Source organism: Embiotoca jacksoni, unplaced genomic scaffold, assembly GCF_022577435.1.
Source record: "Embiotoca jacksoni isolate LCO1_2020_lvr unplaced genomic scaffold, fEmbJac1.0.p SCAF_34, whole genome shotgun sequence".
NCBI classification, from domain to species: Eukaryota; Metazoa; Chordata; class Actinopteri; family Embiotocidae; genus Embiotoca; species Embiotoca jacksoni.
Window position 1 is genome coordinate 3,296,274 of NW_027185386.1, and position 17,808 is coordinate 3,314,081.

The 17,808-nt window shown below is 41.9% G+C and overlaps 1 protein-coding gene across 1 annotated transcript in view; it reads right to left on the bottom strand.

Annotated features, from left to right (window-relative positions):
• doc2a (double C2-like domains, alpha) overlaps positions 1 to 16,191 on the bottom strand; it is a 33,499-nt gene extending 17,308 nt beyond the window's left edge. The window contains exons 1-4 of the mRNA XM_069165565.1: positions 15,712 to 16,191; positions 7,684 to 8,049; positions 5,197 to 5,276; positions 707 to 781 (exon numbers count right to left, since the gene is read on the bottom strand). Coding sequence (XP_069021666.1) covers positions 707 to 781; positions 5,197 to 5,276; positions 7,684 to 8,044 — 516 coding nt within the window. The 5' untranslated portion in view covers positions 8,045 to 8,049; positions 15,712 to 16,191. The remainder of the gene's footprint in view (positions 1 to 706; positions 782 to 5,196; positions 5,277 to 7,683; positions 8,050 to 15,711) is intronic.
• Positions 16,192 to 17,808: the final 1,617 nt, after the last annotated feature.

Below are 17,808 nucleotides of genomic sequence, written 5' to 3' on the forward strand. Positions count from 1 at the left end.
TTTTTTTCTGATCAGTGTAAAACATTTTGCAACTTTGTTTTGAAAGGTTCTTCATAAATAGATGTAATATTACATTATTGCTAATCACATCACGCAGCGTTGCAGCAGCACAAACTGACATGAGGAGTGCGCTCCCACTGAATTCCCTGGAAGGAACATCCTGAACAAAGAAGCTGTGTCTCAGTGCAGGATTTAAGAAGGTTTTAATACGACTCACAGCAGCATACAGATTAAAACAGTCTGAATAGCCATGTTTGTATCAGAAGTAAATTTAGAGTTGAGATCCAAAGCAGCAGAATTATGAACACAGCAGGCGAGAAAAAAACAAGTCCTAAACAAATCCTAAAACCAAGTTTAAAATCAAGTCTACAACCAGGTCTAAAACTAGTCCTCAACAAGTCCAATGTAGTCTAAAGCCAAGTCCTATACCTGTCCAAAAATCAAGTCTAAAACCAGGTCTAAAACTAGCCTCTATTCTAGAAACTCCCAGCTGAAACTCTACCGAATCAGACGTAAAAGAAATGAAGCCCGACATCCGTTTTAACCACAGCAGCACCAGACGGCCTCTCCAGAGTGACACAGAGATCTAAAAGTGCCCGACGGTGTGTCACTCCTGGTTCCGAGGTTTATACGCTGATTCCTCGACGGTGTGACGCTGCTATCAGACGGTATTCCACCAACACTAAGGTGTGCGGTTGTGTCTCACCTTACAGGCTCCGGGCAGCAGGTGCAGTTTGACGTACGGGTCGGCTAAACCGTTGAAGTCCATCGGCTTCAGACCCTGCAGTCAAAAAGCAACACGAGAGTGAGAAAACGGGAGGACAGCAGGTGAGACTCATTATTTTTTACTGTGGAGATGTTTCTGTTGTCAGTTATCACTAGTATTATTTGAATTATTTTAGACTTTAACAGGAAAAATGGGTGGCATGAGAACGTGACAAGATACAATTAGTTTGAAGATTTTCATTAAGTCTGTATAAGTCTGCAAAGAATCTGTTTGTATGTTTGTTTGTCCTTCAAATATCTCAACAACCGTTCGTCCCATCTGCTTCAACCTTGGTGAGTGTGTTGCTGGGGACTCGAAGATGTGCACTCTCAAATTTGGTGCGATTTGAACATGCAACAAATTAAATGTTAATAAAGTTTAATAAAAATGTGACAGCCGCAGTTCTACAGAGCATCGCAGCAGATGTAGTCAAGCAGGTTTTCAAGTACGGCGAGATGTTCTCAAGAAAACTACACAGCAATACCACAAGCTGGACAATCATACCGCCAAACAGGCTATTTTTAAGGGGCACTGGTAGAAGTAAATTGTAAAATCAGGAAATAGACCCAAACAGAACAAGGTCAAAATATACTTTTTGGCCTGACTAAGTATGAAACACGAGAGGGCTTTTAATTTGAAATGAGGGCTTTTAATTTGAAAATTCACAACATCTCAGGAAACATGGAGCACAGCGTCAGCTAGGACATTTTTCTGCAGAAATTTCTATTTATTGTGTTTTAGTGTTTTCAACGGTTGTATTTGAGTAAAGAATTTTCTCATGTTTTTTATTTAGACAGAAAACTGAATTAGAAACCTTTCTCTTCTCTTACCAGTGAACTGGACACGACAGTCCGCAGATGATTATAAATCATCCTGTATAATCTGTGATTCCTGACATTCACGCCTCATACTTGTGGATAAGATCTCTGAGAGTCTCTCCTGGTATCAATGATTCAGAAGAATAAAAATAAATGAGACAGCAGCACAGAGGATTTTTTTTTCCTCAAGACCAGATCAAACACCTGATTTAAATCTTTTGACCTCACCTGCAGCAGCAGATCATCATGAGAAATTGCTCCTAAATGTCTTTCAACAGCTTTGACATTTGCAGCCGCAAAGATTTTTTTTCTGGGAATAATTTTCCCCCTTCACCATTTTTAATGAGGCCGCGGGATGATGAAGACTGTGACCTTCTCAATGTGCCTGGAGTCAAATCCAATCTCACATCTGACAGAAACGATTATGTATCTTTCATTCATGACACTGACTTCTTTCCTGCGATGTCAAATGTACATTTTTGTTTATTTAATGGTGTCAGCAATGCACCATGAAACCAGAGTGGAAGCTTATCCACATCTTTTTTATTCACCACTAAAAGAGTTTAACAGCACACAGATCGTGTTTTTTTTAACATTTTAATACAGTTGTCATTTTCAAAAGTTGTTTCGTATTTTGTTTGTTTTGTTTCTGACGAGTAAAATATGTATTATATGTATGTATAATACAAACATTCTTTTTTTGTCGTAGTTTTTGTTAACCCTTGTAATGCTTAGCTTTTTCCGTTAGCCTCGCAATAGACAAGAATAACAACAGTAACCATGACAACCATATACATAGAAGGAGACAAGTATAGTATGAAAAATTTTTGAAAATAAATTTTAAAAAAGTTATATTTTCATCCGGTACGTTGATATGTTTGGTCAAACTGCATCTTTTCACTGCCAGAACAAAAACCTGCCTCGTCATCTTTTTATGTTCTACCTTTGAAATTTTGGATTACTCTGCCGAACAATTCAAACGTTCCTGAACAGCGGTTTGTATTTTATCTGACATTACAGATATCACATGAATCTCAGCTCTCCTCTGCACGAACTGAGCAGTACCCGCCCAACAGACAGCTGAGTTAATGCACCTGCTCAGGTCTGAAGCAGCTCCTCTCTCTGCTGCTGCAGAAATGAGCCGCTGCCGGGAGGGAAATCATTGAAATTCAAGTACGTACTCAAACCAAGAAAACACCGGAGCTCAGTGACAGCAGGCGCTCAGATTATCTCCCATCCCCGAGATAATGAAGCAATTTTAACCCCACTCGTGTTTCTATCAGTGTGCTTTCCCGTAATGTTTTTCTTTTGTTGGTACCACTGCACTCCAAACGCGTGCCGCTGTCCGACCTGCATCAAGTGGAGTAACCAAATTCAGGTGCAGCGTGAGAGAAGCCCAAACACCTAAGCCTGAATAAAATTTCATTTTAGTGGCGGTGAAGTCAAGATGAGGAGAAATATTAGTAGCTTTAAAAGGTTTAGTTCTTCAGTTCGAGACTGATTCTAGTCTAAGATTGAAGAACGGGGGTCCAATGTTCTGCACACGGGGTTTATATGTATTTTTAGTGGTCTTTTTAAAAATGTGAAAATACCAATCAGCAACCATCAGTGACTCAAGTCGTTGGTTTGTGAACTTTATGAAGCCTCCAGTTCAGATTCTGGCCGTCACCATCTTTGCTAGTTCGGAGTGGTTTAGAGCAGGAAGTGACCATATTTGGATGAGTTCGGGGCGGAGTCAGCGGTGGATCTGACCGATCTGATTGGAAAGCTGGCGATACTACGTCCCGCCCACCGATAAGTGTAACCTGACTGGACCACAGGTGTGTCAATCAAACAGACCTCAAAAACAGGTATTTTTTACACCGAGATAACTGCTGGAGACATTTTATTGACTTCATAGTTTATTGACTTCTAGTGGCACACGGTGTTATTGCAGCTTACGGCACTTCTGCATCGGCCTCATTTTTCAGACCTGGAAGCTACGAACACTTTTATATAAAGTTTATAGCCAATACGAGTGGCCTTTAGGGGCCCTTCTCTCTAATGTTTTGGGGGCACATGTTGTTTTTTGTGTCATTAACATCTAAAGACCTCGGAGCTACCAGGAAACAGCAGCTCTGGGAGACATACTGACGTCCTTAAGAAATGTTTTTCTGTAAAAATGCTCAGAGAATATTCTGCAGTCATGTTTTCCGCAGGAAGTTGGTTTTTTTGTTCACTGAATGTTCTTCTTAAAGATCGTTCTCTGAAAATAGTTTGTGTTGCCTTTTCTAAAGTGTTTCTCATTCTGCTGTCAGAAACATTATGATCCAATTCTTGAAATGTTTTCAGCAGCAAGATTTTCCAGGAAGTCATTATTTTAGAGAACGATGTGCTTTAAAAACCTTTCATTTTTAAAAGGTTTTAAGAGAACGTTCTTCAACATCCTGGAAACAAAATAATAAAAACAAATCCTTGAAATTTGAACATTTCTATCCGGGTACATTGGCCTCGATGTTCAGTGGATCATAAATTATAAAACCTGAAAAAGCGACATCTTTAGTCAGAGACTGACTATGTCCTGGAGGCAGCTCAGTAGAAACAGATATCGGATTACGGAGTGAAATCATTTCTCCCAGCAGCATTTTTCTTTCGCCCTGAACTCGACATCTGCTTTTCACACCAAGCTTCGTATCTTCACTTACTCCTGACTCCCAACACCTGCCGAGGGACTCTGTGCTTACGGGTCAACGAGATGGATGACTCAGCGAAGCAGCACTGAGATGCACCGTCAGCTGATGAACATTGATGGTATTCATATCTGAGGAATGAAGCCACATCCACAGTCTGTGCCGATGATGTCACAGGTCTGAGCGCATCAATAAATCTAAATCTACACTGAAAAAACATTCAGCATTCAGGTGTAGGTGTAATACCGCCGAGGGCCACTAGGGGCTGTCTCCAACAGACTCTCATTGAAAAAGTATCAAGTTTATTATCTAATGGCACCATAACGACTTGTGAAAAACATTTACTGACTTTGTATTTCAGGAGAGAACTTGATGCTTTTTCAATGAGAGTCTGTTGGAGACCGCCCCTAGTGGCCCTCGGCGGTATTACACTGCGAACATTGTGGTTCTGAGTCAAATCCACCGCTTGCTTCTCCCCATCTCGTCCAAATATGGTCACTTCTAGCTCCAAAAAAAACAAGATTGCGAAGGCCAAAATACCTAAATCGAGGCTTTAAAACGTTCACAAAGAAACAGGTGACATCCCTGTTGGTTGATTGATTGATTGATCGATTGATTGATTGATTGATTGATTGATTGGTTCTACCGCATTTCAATGGTGTTCTTCCACGGTTAATGGCTTCAACTGACTTCAGTACTGCAAAATTTATGACCATAAACAACAAATTTTAACTAAATATATATGAACAATGTGGGAAAACATGAACTTAAAACCTTCTATTAAACATTTCATGAACAGAGAATCAGTCCTGTTTCTCAGTGTTGGGACATAATCTGGTATCGAGTCTTAAAGTTCTTCCTTGTTTCTGAATATTCCCAGAAAACAGACACACAAGTCTCGTTTGGATGACCAGAAGCGGACGGGGAGTATTGGTGTCGTTACCTTGGCCCGCAGCAAGGTGCAGTGGAGCTCGCTGCAGCTCCGCTCGTAGCGCAGCTCGAACTCCAGCGTTCCTAGAGCGGCTGCGGAGAGGAAGGAGACGGATTAAAAGAAAAAACACACGACACGGATCAACACGTCGACATCTGTCAGGCCTAATTAAAGGCAAGCTGCAGAATAAAGACGCTTCTGAAGCGTTGAGACGATCAGAGGACTCTCAACAGGGCACGACGCACGTCAACAAATCTACAAATCCTCTTAACAGGAGACACACACACACACACACACACACACACACACACACACACACACACAATCAAACACACAGGCAGCGTGAAGATGTGTGAACATGTTAATGCAACAAACACAAACAGAACCGGCCGTTCTGCCAGAACTCTTATGTAACATACGCTGATACATACACTGTGAATGAAAGGATTTATTTATAACATCAGAAATACCCACAAACCCCTGCTGGTAGTTTTTCCTTCCTTCTGTTTGAGGTTTCTTCCTGTTAAAAGAGAGTTTTTCCTTCCTTCTGTTGGCGTTTTTTGTCCCATTAAAAGTGAAGGTTTTTCCCACCTAGTTTACATGGGAACTGTTGAATTCCTCTGTAAAATGCTGTGAAGTTCTGTTGTAAGCACTTCATAATTTATAAATAAAATAAAATTGAATTGAAAGTGGTATCGTACTTTAAGGCACTTCTGCATTGGCTTCACTTTTCAGACCTGGAAAACATTTTTATAAACAGTCTGTGGCTGCAACATTAAAGTGATGAACATATTATTAACTATCATAGTGGCTTTTAATATATTTAGGATCCTGTATCATAAGTACTTTTAATTGCAGAGAAACATTGTTGAAAACTGGACTTTACGCCAGAGTGTTGGTAAAATCCTGCTGCTGTTTCTTCTCTCTGCTGATTCCTCTGCAGTCCGGAGCACACAATCTTTTGGTGCTTTTTTCATTCTGCTTCCACCCACTTACTCCTACTTACAGCAGCTCGAGGCAGAGACGACCACAAACCCTCCTGCTGACGTCGCTGCTCTGAAATCTCTGCGTAGATCGAAACCCTGATCAACGTCTTTAATGTTTGATCAAAGAGATGCAGGAGGCCGACTGTCGATCCGTCTGAAGCCTCGTTAGTGAGAAGCTCCGAAGAAACAACAGAACAAACACATGTTGTCACGGATATGGAAACTAATTGGTGTTTTCTTTGGATCGGTGCACGCAGCCTTTCATCACAATTTATTCTGGAGTGGCGATCGGCCCGGTTCAGACATCCGTGCAGCACAGATCATGTTTCAGCTGCAGTCTGCTGCCTCATCACACACACTCCGACGTTCAGCAGATGTGTCTGTGTGAGCTGCATCATTAATATTATTTTAACATAAACCCGTTGAATTATTAAGGAGGTGCTGCGGTTCACTGGACCTCAGGTTGTTTCATTTTGGCGTTTTTGCTGCTGCAGCATCCTTGAGGAGGATTCGTAACGTTCCTGCAGACTCACCAACATTTCATCTGCACAACACGCCGACGATAAACTCACATTTACCAGATAGAGACAACATTTTGTTGTTTAAAGTGTAAATAAGCACATTGGTGGTGAAGACATCTGCGGCTTCCAATCCACCGAGCCTCCAGTCAATAAAATGATTCACCAAAAGAACAAAAAAGAATCCGCCTGCAGCGCCATGATGCAACAACAACAGACTGGATCTTAACGGGGAGATCTGAGGGATTATGAAGGCTGTGAATGAGGAAGAGGAACACGTTCGTGTTAATCTGATGGAAACACATAAACCTGTTGAAAATAAAGCTGCTGCACTCTGTGAGCTCATCAAATTCAGTGGAATCGATGCCGTTAAAAGCAGCTGAATGATCCGTCAGCGGCTCCTGTTCGTAATGAGCCCGCCGAGTTTCAGACGACTCCTTCTGGATCTCTGTGATATCGAAGAAAACATAACGTGAAGATTCTCAACAGCTTCTGAATTGTCTTTTCACTCCAATTTCCAATCAGCATTTTACTCTTGTGCTTGCTTTAAAAACAGCCATGATTCTGTGGGTGAAAATGACTGCATGGGCTCAGGAACACTGAACACTACAGTTGGCTGCAACTGGGTGAGTTGCAGATTTTGTTCCCCAAATTCTGATGTTTCTCTGCTCCAGTTTTAAGTCCGTGGTGACATCACAAATGTTCACGTTCATGTTGCTTCCTGCTGCATCGCTGTGCTGCGTTCAGGAACACTCTCTGAACTTTTAGAGGAACTGAACTCATCTACAGCCTTTAATGCTGTCAGATCGGCTTCCTGTTGGGTCGACATTTTAGTCAGAGCTCGTGAAACATGTGGAAACAGACTCGATGAGAAATATCATGCGGCGTCGTGTGAAGAAGCCTCGTCACCTGCAGATGTGTACAGATGTACAGACACACACACACACAGACAGACACACAGACACAGACAGACACATGCCAACAGTGAGGCTCACTGCAGTCGTCACTGTCGGAGCTGTTGATCTCCACCGACGTGTCCATGCTGCTCGTCAGGGACAGAGACCCGCCCCCGCCCCTGACTCCGCCCCCTCCCGGCCTGCCGTGGGCCAGCAGCGGCGACAGGAGGTGAGACCCGCCCATCCCGGAGGCCACGGAACGGGGGCTGAGGGCCAGCGGCGAGGACGCGGGGTTCGGGGTCACGGCGGGGTTCGGGGAGACGGGGGTGGGGGAGGTGGGGGAGAGGCGGGGGAAGTAGGCAGAGATGGCTCGGATGGGTCTGATGGGGCCGGGGCAGACGTCTATGGCCATGTGTTCCTGGATGGAGATGGAGAGCTTCTTATCTCTCCGCACCGTCATAGAGTCTGAGCAAACAAACAAAAACAAACAAACACACAAACACACAAGATTACTGAACAAAACAATCTCAGCATCAAGTCATTTTCTGGCTGTAGCTTTTTAATCAAATAACATGAGCTTCATCAGCAGATGAAGAAAAAAGAATCAGTTCAGTTTTGCTTTACTTGGAATTCAGTTTATTTTCAATTTTTTTTTTGTTTAGTTTTATTTTGCTTTAGATTGGTTGAGTTTAATCTGGGTAAGTTTAGTTTTCTTCGAGAGTGTTGCCATCAGCAAATATCTACATTGGGATTCATACCGCCTTGCTTTGAACCAAATAAGACAGTTGCATCCCATTCTTTATTCAGTAGAGAGATCAGAGTTGAAATGAATAAATTACAGTATTAGTCATACAAATTGGACTTTCCAGCAGAAATATTTTATTAAAGAAGATAAATATGAAAACTTGCTGAAGATCTGTTAACTGAAAAGAAAATGAATCCCAAAGAAAGAAACACCAGAACATATGAGAACCTATAATTGTGTTGTTTTCTTTGATTATCCTGGACTGTTTTTTTACTCCTCTCAGTGTGTCATCGGTATAATTACACTTTAATTATAATTATACTGTTGGTTTGATTTAAAACCTCTTTAACCGTCTGCAGAGACTTCAGGATAATCTAAACACAAACAGAGCTGATTGAAATAACGTCAGATTTACTTATAGATAAGTCCTTGTTGGAAGATTTAACAAAGATGAACTCAAGTACAGCCCAAGTAGAAGCAAACAATGACGCTTATCGGATTTAACGCTGCGTAAACGGAGCAAAAGTTTTGTGTTGGAAAACAAAAACTTGTTCGTGTGGACGAAGCTTGGGCTTCTAAATTTGGTACCAAATTACAATACCATTTTTGCCGTGAAACTATCGAAGTCTGGCACCTTTACTGGCCTGATTAGGTGAAGACAAACAAGTGTTGAATCGCCAGCAAACAATTCAAGACTAATTCCACTTCTAGATCCCCATTATGGCTTTAATAAAAAAGCCTGAAGGATCATTACTCCAAAACAGACTTCAGTATAATTCGACCCAATCTGAAGACAAACCGAGCTGAACACGTAGCTTCTATGAACGGCGGCTGGTTTCATGTTATTAATAACCGGGTTGTAGGACACGCCGGTCGTTGAAGCGGACCGCAGCTCTCCATCTGACAGTTTAACATTTTCCTCTTCTTCCTGTCAGAGCATCTCTGCAATGTTTGGGATTCGTTACAGGAAAACGATGCAGCGCCAACTCCTACCGTTCGATTGCTCATCTTAATGGAAACGCAGCCTGGACGCCGGGCCGGCTGCAGGTGTCTGACAGTTTAATGAGGAGTGTTTGTGACACATGAAGATCCGATCATCGGGCTAAAACTTAATATTTCTCTTTCACGTTGGTTAACGGTCAGATTCAATGCATGAAAACGCAACGAGTACGACGTGGACAAACACACTGTTCTGTGGTACAAAGTGTTCTTTTGTGATTTTAAACGTATAGTTTATCTGACTGGAGCATTCAGCACCTGACAGCTGGAAAAGGTGGAGGTTGGTTTTGCCATCATGTGAGATATCGATGTTTCTGGATCCCTCAAACGGAGCCTTGTGGGACTCCGCGTGTCCCGATTAAAACAAAGCAGTCTCTAGAACTTTTAGGGTAAATATATTATTTTCCTTCAGAGATGTATGTTGCGAAGATCAGTGAAATATTCTACAAGTAACTTCCTTTATTTACCATAGAAATTCATCTCCGTGGCTCATAATCGCATTTACGTGTAAAACGGGCCTGGCGCTGATCTTTCTTAAGTAAATCTGCCGCTCAGTTCTCGTCGAGGAGCCGCAGTCTTCACACTCGATGTGACAGATGAGTCGGCATCCAGGAGGCTTTACAGGGAGGAACAGTGATAGTGTCAACTCCAGCAGCCGACTTTAAAAAGTATACAGGTCGAAGAATAAAAGCTGCAGCTCAGTGAGGTATCAGGGAATATAATTCCGGCAGCAAAAAAACAAAAAACAGCAAAGTTTTCAAAGAACTGGGAATTTGTTCCAGATATGTGGAGCATAAAAACACCGAATGCTGCCTCTGGGACTCCGGGGACTCCCGACAACAGACTGCCGGCCATAAAACATGCAGCTGCAACAGCAATCCTCCGCCGGCTGCAGTCTCACTGGAATCAACCAGACAACAACACAGCAGCGAGCTCAACAGGCGTAATAAGCTCCATAAATCACTTCCTAATGTAGTCAAAGCACGCCGTGAAAACTCGACCTCCGAGTACACAGGCGTCACTACGGCGATCATTATTCCACTGAGCTCCGCTAATATCTCTTCGCCTCTGTTCACGCACATCAAACACGACAGGAAACACTTTGGATTTGAAGAACATCTGGAAACACAGCAGCAGGGTTTTTACACTCGGCGGAGGCCGAAGAGTTTCGGTATCCGTTTTAAGAGTAAAAGCAATTAAGTGCAAAGGAATCAAACACGAACAGGAGACTGTCCTGCTTTCCTCTGCAGCGCTTTAATGGCCCCGACTGGGGAATTGGCTCCTGGTGGTCTCGTAATGATGTAGAAATTAGTCATTATTAGTTTCATTGTCTTTGTCTGATTTTCTCGAAACTCTGCTGAGATTTGCTTTACGTCCGGATAGAAACCCGTTAAATGAAGAGTAAATGTGGTATTTTGCTTGCGGGATGACCTTCGAAGGTCGCGCCTCAAGGTGTGTGAGATCGATTAGGGGCACCAGGCGGACCGTTAAATAAATGAATTATAACTGATGGAGACGGACGCAAAGGTTAGCGGTAGCGGCGTGGCTCCAGATGGATGTCGGTCTGAGGGTCCGACCATGTTCTCCTGAGGATGAACCCCCGACATCACCGCCAACATTAAAATTGCATCAACATTTTTGAGAATGATGCAACAATCACAAAAAAAACCAATTCTGCAACATCCTGGAGGGACTGTGTAATTTTACTTTTAACTGTTTTTTTTTTGTTTTTTTTACTTTGTCTTCTCATACTTGTGAAGTTTTAAGGTTATTTTGCGAAAAATTTTCAAGCTCTTACAATTTTTACAGCAAGATAAGATGTCAAAAAGTCCAATTTTGCGCCAACGTTTCACTTTAATTAAGTACATTTTGGTTTTGTGGGGAAGTTTTGCTGCTTTGTTGTAGATTTGTTCACGTTCAGGAAGCTCAGACAGAGTTTTGAATGAGACAAGAACAAAATGATTTCTTTCCTAGGCTTGTGGAGTCTAATGTATTCGCCAGCAACCGGGCTGAATGTAATTTATCTCGGCAGAGAGGAGCACCGGATTGTCTTTTTCAGTTAAAGTGGGATGCGGTAACGGGTTCGAGCCTCTCGTCGTGTCTGGTGGTAATCAACTCTCTCCAGCTCCACTGCAGGAGTCACATCAGGAACACGATCCAATATTTCATTCAGTGATCAAATTGTTGTGAAGAACCTGCCGCTGCAGATGAGAAACTGAAAGCTGACGAAGAGTCTGGTGGTGCCGGAGTGACTGAGAGGACTCCTCGTTACCGACTCCCTGCTGATTCGTCCTTCGGTGGTGAAGCCAGATGACGAATGAGATGTTCGAGGACGTGAAGACGTAGAACCAGCGGGAGAGACCGACTCTGAACGGGAGATGTTTCACAGCATGTGTAACCATTTTCTCCATTAAACCCTCAGCAGGGCGTCCGTAAGGAGGCGGAGGCCCGTCGACGGTGCGAAGTGTGGATGGAGTGAAGAGGCGGATCAAAGACTGGACTCTTCTTCACTGGGTTTCACAAATCTTCAATTCCATTCTCCTATTTTCACATCAGCGACGTAAAGACCAACGTAAAGACCGACGTAAAGACCTCGTTACTCGTGTGGTTTCAAGTTTTTTTTTAATTTGCCATCCAAGAAGAAACCTGCTGTGTTTTTGCTGGGTTCTGATTGGCTGAAAGAAGCGCTGATCCGTGCACACTTGTACTTCGAAATAAAATTAACAGGACTGGAAATGCTGCAGTTATAATCGGCCACATATCGGCAGGTTAATGGTAACGATGTTTGTGGCGTTTTTTTTGTTGTCGGAGGACTCGACATTTTTCACCAGATGTTGGTCTGAAAGTCTTAATTTCAATTCTGCTAATCAAAAAAATCCAACCTGATATCAAGGCCAGTGTGTAATAGATTGTATATGAAAGTGGACAAAGTTTCCAGGTCTGAAAAGTAAAGCCAATGCAGAAGTACTGTAAAGTGTAATTACCACTGAGGGCCACTAGGGGCTGTCTCCAATAGACTCTCATTTAAAAAGCATCAAGTTCTCTCATGAAATACAGTAAAGTCTTATGTTTACATTTCAAGAAATGTGTGGTTCCAAAAATGTCAAATTTAAAAAAAAAATTGTTTTTTTTTAAACCTTTTTTCAACATCTCGGCAACAGACCGACTGAATCGTCGCAAAACTTCTAAAGACGTTTTCAATCTTACGTTGTTCAGTAAATTCTGATTCGTCGATCTGTTTTGACTTTACAAGCGAAACAATATCCATCAAAATGTCAGATATTTTGCCAATCGCATCGTCCGATTGGACCAAAACGTAACACGCTAGGTCTTCACGACGCTCTGTGGACGAAGTTTAATTCAAATAGACGACTGAACGGTTACTGACTTTGTATTTCAGGAGAGAAGTTGAGGATTTTTGAACGGGAGTCTATTGGAGACAGAAGGGTTTTTGCACTAGCCCCTAGTGGCCCTCAGTGGCATTACACTTTTAAGGCTTCACTTTCACCTGGAGGCGACATCCACTTTTATTTCGCGTCTACGTACCACACTGCGTTTAAAATTGGAGTCATTTTGATTTAATTACAAGACATGAAGTCAGTTTTATGAGACTCAGAGTTATAACTATTAATTTGTTGTGATTTTATGTCACTGAGGAGCCTCACAGTCGTCCTGGTGAATAACAACGTGCGGGAGTCCGTCCCTGAAGTTGGACTCTTCCTGTTCATTATTCGTTATCTTTGCCGCCGCTGTGTGTGTGTGTGTGTTTGTGACTACGTGTGTGACCGCCTGTTTCATTTAGGCAGGAAGCGGCGTTTATCAGCGGAAACATTCTCCCACATGAAAAAGGAATCTGCGGCGCATGATGGATTCAGTCACGGTGGGTTTACGGGAGGAGGAGAGTGAAACTCAGCACATTATGTTAATGAAGACACATGAAATGCTTCTGTTTCCTCCTCGCCGACTCATCTCAACTACCACTCGCTGCTGCAGCCCCCCTCCGCCCCCCTACCCTTCCCTTCCCTCCTCCTCCCTCCTCCTCCTCCTCCCCACTGCAGGTATTCACCATCTGCATTAACAGTCCCCCACTCACCTGCCCTCCTCGGTGTGACAGCAGCAGGTGAGGAGCATTAAAAGATCACATCGTCACGACAGCAACTTATTGATTATTCCTGGCAGCGCTGCTGTTTACGCTGCTTTGGCATCACCACATGGATGCGGAACACAATCGATAAGATGATGGACTGCAGTTCAGAAGTCCCCTGAGAATCAGTGGGATTTTAGGATGACTTCATTTTCAGAACGATTCACTGATAGATGAGAGAACGTCTGATGGTTCGGAGTGAACATGAAGTGTTGATTGATCATTTAGCAAACTGAATTTTTACAATTCAATACAATAATTTTTCTTTTTGACTGCAGTATTTCAACACAAAATCAGGAAGTTCCCTGAATAAAACATTAAATGAGGAGAAGTGTGGAGGATTTTGTGGCATTTCAGCGGTCGCCATCTTGCTTCCTTGGAGCCAGGAGTGACCATATTTGGACGAGCTCGAGAACCCATGGACACTAGATTTCAGTTTGGTGAACACCTACAACAGGAACGCCATGTAAAAAGCACCTGTGCTCAGAGGATTGTGGGTAATGGAGTCTTTACCCCTCCCTGCCATAACAATAAGTTGAATTAATTAAATCTTTCCAGACCAACAGTTTCCATCCCGAAGATATTCTGTTTCTTAACACGGAGCCAGAAAACATTCCGATTAAAGAAGCTGGAATCAGAGAAATTAATTAAAACAATTCATTCAAAGTAAAAGTTCATTATTTTGACAAACTACTATAATACGTCGTCTTCATCACCTTTTCCACGACCATTATTCTGATTCTTTGCGTCTTGACTTTCCACATCATTATTTTGAATTATTTCTGTAATCTCAGCAGACTGACGCAGTGTTTCAGCTCAAGGTCGTCGTAACTATAATTAAATTCACTTCTTCTGCCAAAATTCTCCTCTCTGGGATCTGGAAATCTCCAGCCACCGAAAAGCACCACATTACAATTCATATCCACCAACAGCTGCATGTTAATCAATACGCAGAGCTGATCAAAGGAAATCAGTTTGGCAGAGAAACGGAAAAGAAAAGAAGCTGTTTTCTCAGCGGAGAAAAAAAAATATTCAGTGAGCGAAATAACAACAAACTTAACTAAAATAAGATACACGGAAACAAACGCTGCAGCCGACGGAGAGGCACACCAGGGAACACAATCGCTTCCGGACGTTAAGATGAATGTTAGCAGGATCTGCATTGGCTAGCTGCTTAGCCGTTAGCTCGTTAGCAGCAGTAGTTCACCGACTACTGACCTCCATTTTAAAACTTTACGGCAGAAATAAACATGTTTTCAGAAGAAATAAACACGTTTACAGCCTGGTACGAAGCATTTTCCTGCAGAACTCCATCAGGACATTTGGACTGAAATGTTTTTATTTATTTCACATTTTATAGACAAATGTAATGTTTAAGTTGAAATCTTTTCCTCCTACATGCTTCTACTAATCCTTCAGGTCTTCAGTTTTCTTTTTTGCCTAAAAGTTAAATAACATGTGCTTTTTCAATGGGAGTCTATTGGAAACATCGAAGCCCCTTGTGGCCCTCAGTGGTATTACACTCTAAGGCAACTTTTCTACCTCTGCCAGGCAATACATTTCTTTTTTAAGTATTATAAGGTATTGTAACATTAAATATGAGGCATTTACATTTTTTTTTATTTTTTTCTTACTGTGTTGTATTTACTATAATCCAAATTTGTCCAGTTTAACCCGCAGACATGCATATACGCCCAGTAAAGATTTTGGTAATAAATACGCATCCATTTGGATTTCTGTTTATTAAATCATAAATAACATGGACAACAATGACATATTTACACCTCTCCTGCTGTTAGCAGACAGTTTTACAGCCACAACATCACATTACGTTCACTTGTCGGATGTTTCTGTGCAAAAAAAAAAAGCTTCAAACATTCAAACACAATAAGAAAAATACATAAATACACATAAATAAAAGCATGTAAGAGCTACCATACAAGTACCTATTGTTTGTTTTGATCACTTAAAATTCAAATCTGAAATGTAATTATTAAATACAGTTTGAACTGTAATTAAAGCGTCCAATAAAGTGCAATAAAATATAAAATAAAGTCATTTAAATCTACTTTCCAGCCCTCACGTGACCACATAGACATAAAAAGAGAGAGCAGAGAGAGAGGGAGAGGCAGAGACTGAAATCTCACCAAAAAAAAAAAAAAGAAATTGAGAAGTGAAAATTCTGCAGCGACATGAGGCGAGAAAAACGGAGGAGAAAAATAAAAAGCATTGTTCTTACCTCTGATTGTGTGAGTGGAGGAGATTCCTACACAAACAAGTGGATGTCAGTGCACGAGGGGTCCGCACTAACAGGTGGTGAGAGAGGCAGCCAGCAGCCGAGGGAAGAGAGGGGGGGTGGAGGAGGAGGAGGAGGAGGAAGAGAGAGAGATCTCCTTCTGATGGATTTGGACTTTTAACTCTTTGTGTCTCCGCTCCGTTTAATATCCTCTCGCTGAGCTTCACATTCATCTGAAACGTCAACAGCCATGAAGCTCTTCCTTTAATCACACTATACATGTATTAGATTAACTCCTCCAGCAGCACCTTCTCCTCCTCCTCCTCTCTCCGGGCTGCAGAACAATGTTCCAGCAGCAGCATCTGTCTCTCTCTCTGTATAATTTGTGCTTAATGACTCCTAATGATACATGTGTGCATCCAACACAGACGCCCACGCCGCACTCCTTCACTGCTTCACTCCTCCACAACAGGAAAAGGGAGGAGATGCTGCGGCCTCCTCCTCCTCCTCCTCTCTTTATCGCTGCACCTCCTCTTCCTCTCAGACAGATAGGTGTCTCTGGGGTGAAGAAACCCCTTGTTAAAATAAAATTAAAAAAAAAAAATCCCTCCATCCTTCCTCTTCCTCCTCTTTCTCCTCTGTAGCTCATCCACCCACACTCTATCTCTGCCCATCCATGCATGCCAAATGGTGGGGGTGAACCCTGAGATTAGTTTTCATTTTTCATCCACACCTCCTCCTCTTCCTCCTCCTCGGATCTTCAGCATAACATGAAAACAAAATAAAACCCTGCAGGCCAGTTCAGGAGGAAGCTGAGTGACATCAACACTGCTGATTTTTAATGTGCAGCTCAGATGCAACAACCTGACTGTGGAGCAGGAGGAGGAAGAAGAGGAGGATGAGGAGGAGGAGCACCCAGCATGTCCAGCGTCTCCGTTTTCAGTCGTAGCTGCTGTTCCAGGAGTTTAACAAAGAGTTTGACCGAGCAGTTCAGTTCTGTTTATTTAAATAATTTCGTTGTTGTTTTTTTTTTTATAGCTGCAGCTTCTGGAAGATGTTTTATTGATGAGGAAATGAAAAGAAAGATTCAGAGGTGGAAAGAAACCAAAACGCCCAACAGTATGTGATGGAAAAAACCACAAGTTCAAATCACTGCAACGAACTCCCGGAGCCGGCACAAAGAACGCGAAGGTTACTAAACGCGTAATAAATAAAAACTAAAGAAAGTGAAACTAAAACGCAAAGAAAATAAACTAAGACAGAACAAAACAGTCACGAAACTTACTGGGTTCCAAAAACACGCAGGAACAGACGAGCAAACGAAACGACAACCTGATAAAGAAGGAAGGGAATCACAGACTAAACGCAGCAGGGAGAGGAGGACATCAAGGGACAAGGTGAAACTAATCAGGGCGGGGGAGACGACCAATCAAAGGGCAGGAAGTGAAGTGGACCAAGACTCAGGACTACAAAGTAAAACAGGAAACACAAAACCCAGACGATGACATCATGTTTGCGTAAATGTGGATTTTATTTGCACGTTAATAAAATAAATTAAAGATTGGTTAATGCAGTTTTCTGTGAAGCTGTTTGTATAATACATTTTTCAATTAAATGTATTTAAATAACATCATCCCAGCTCGAATACTTTGTTCTGAAAAAGTGTTCTAGTTATGTTCATTTCTTTATTCCTAGAATCTTCTTCTTAAAGGTAGAATAAAATGTTTTCAAACATTCTAAAATATTTAAAAAAAAATATATATATTGCCACACATTGTCATAATTCTTGTTTCTAGTTGCAAGTTTTTTTTTTTATAATTGTTTCCAGAAAGTTTATATTTGTAAAAGTGTTATTGTTTTACATCCGTTGTCTTCATTTTAAAGTGTCTTTTTTTCTCGTTTGTCATCACTTTTTGTGTCTTTACCGACTTTTAGAAACGTTCACAGCCGCTCACCGTTCAGTTATTCAACCATGAACGTGAAACAACAACAGTTTCCGTCCACCAAGTCCTTCCTCTGAGAGTAAAAGAAGGACAAGAACGAGGTGGTTTCACTGGAGAACAGTTAAATGATTAATTGCCCGTTGATGGACAACAGTTC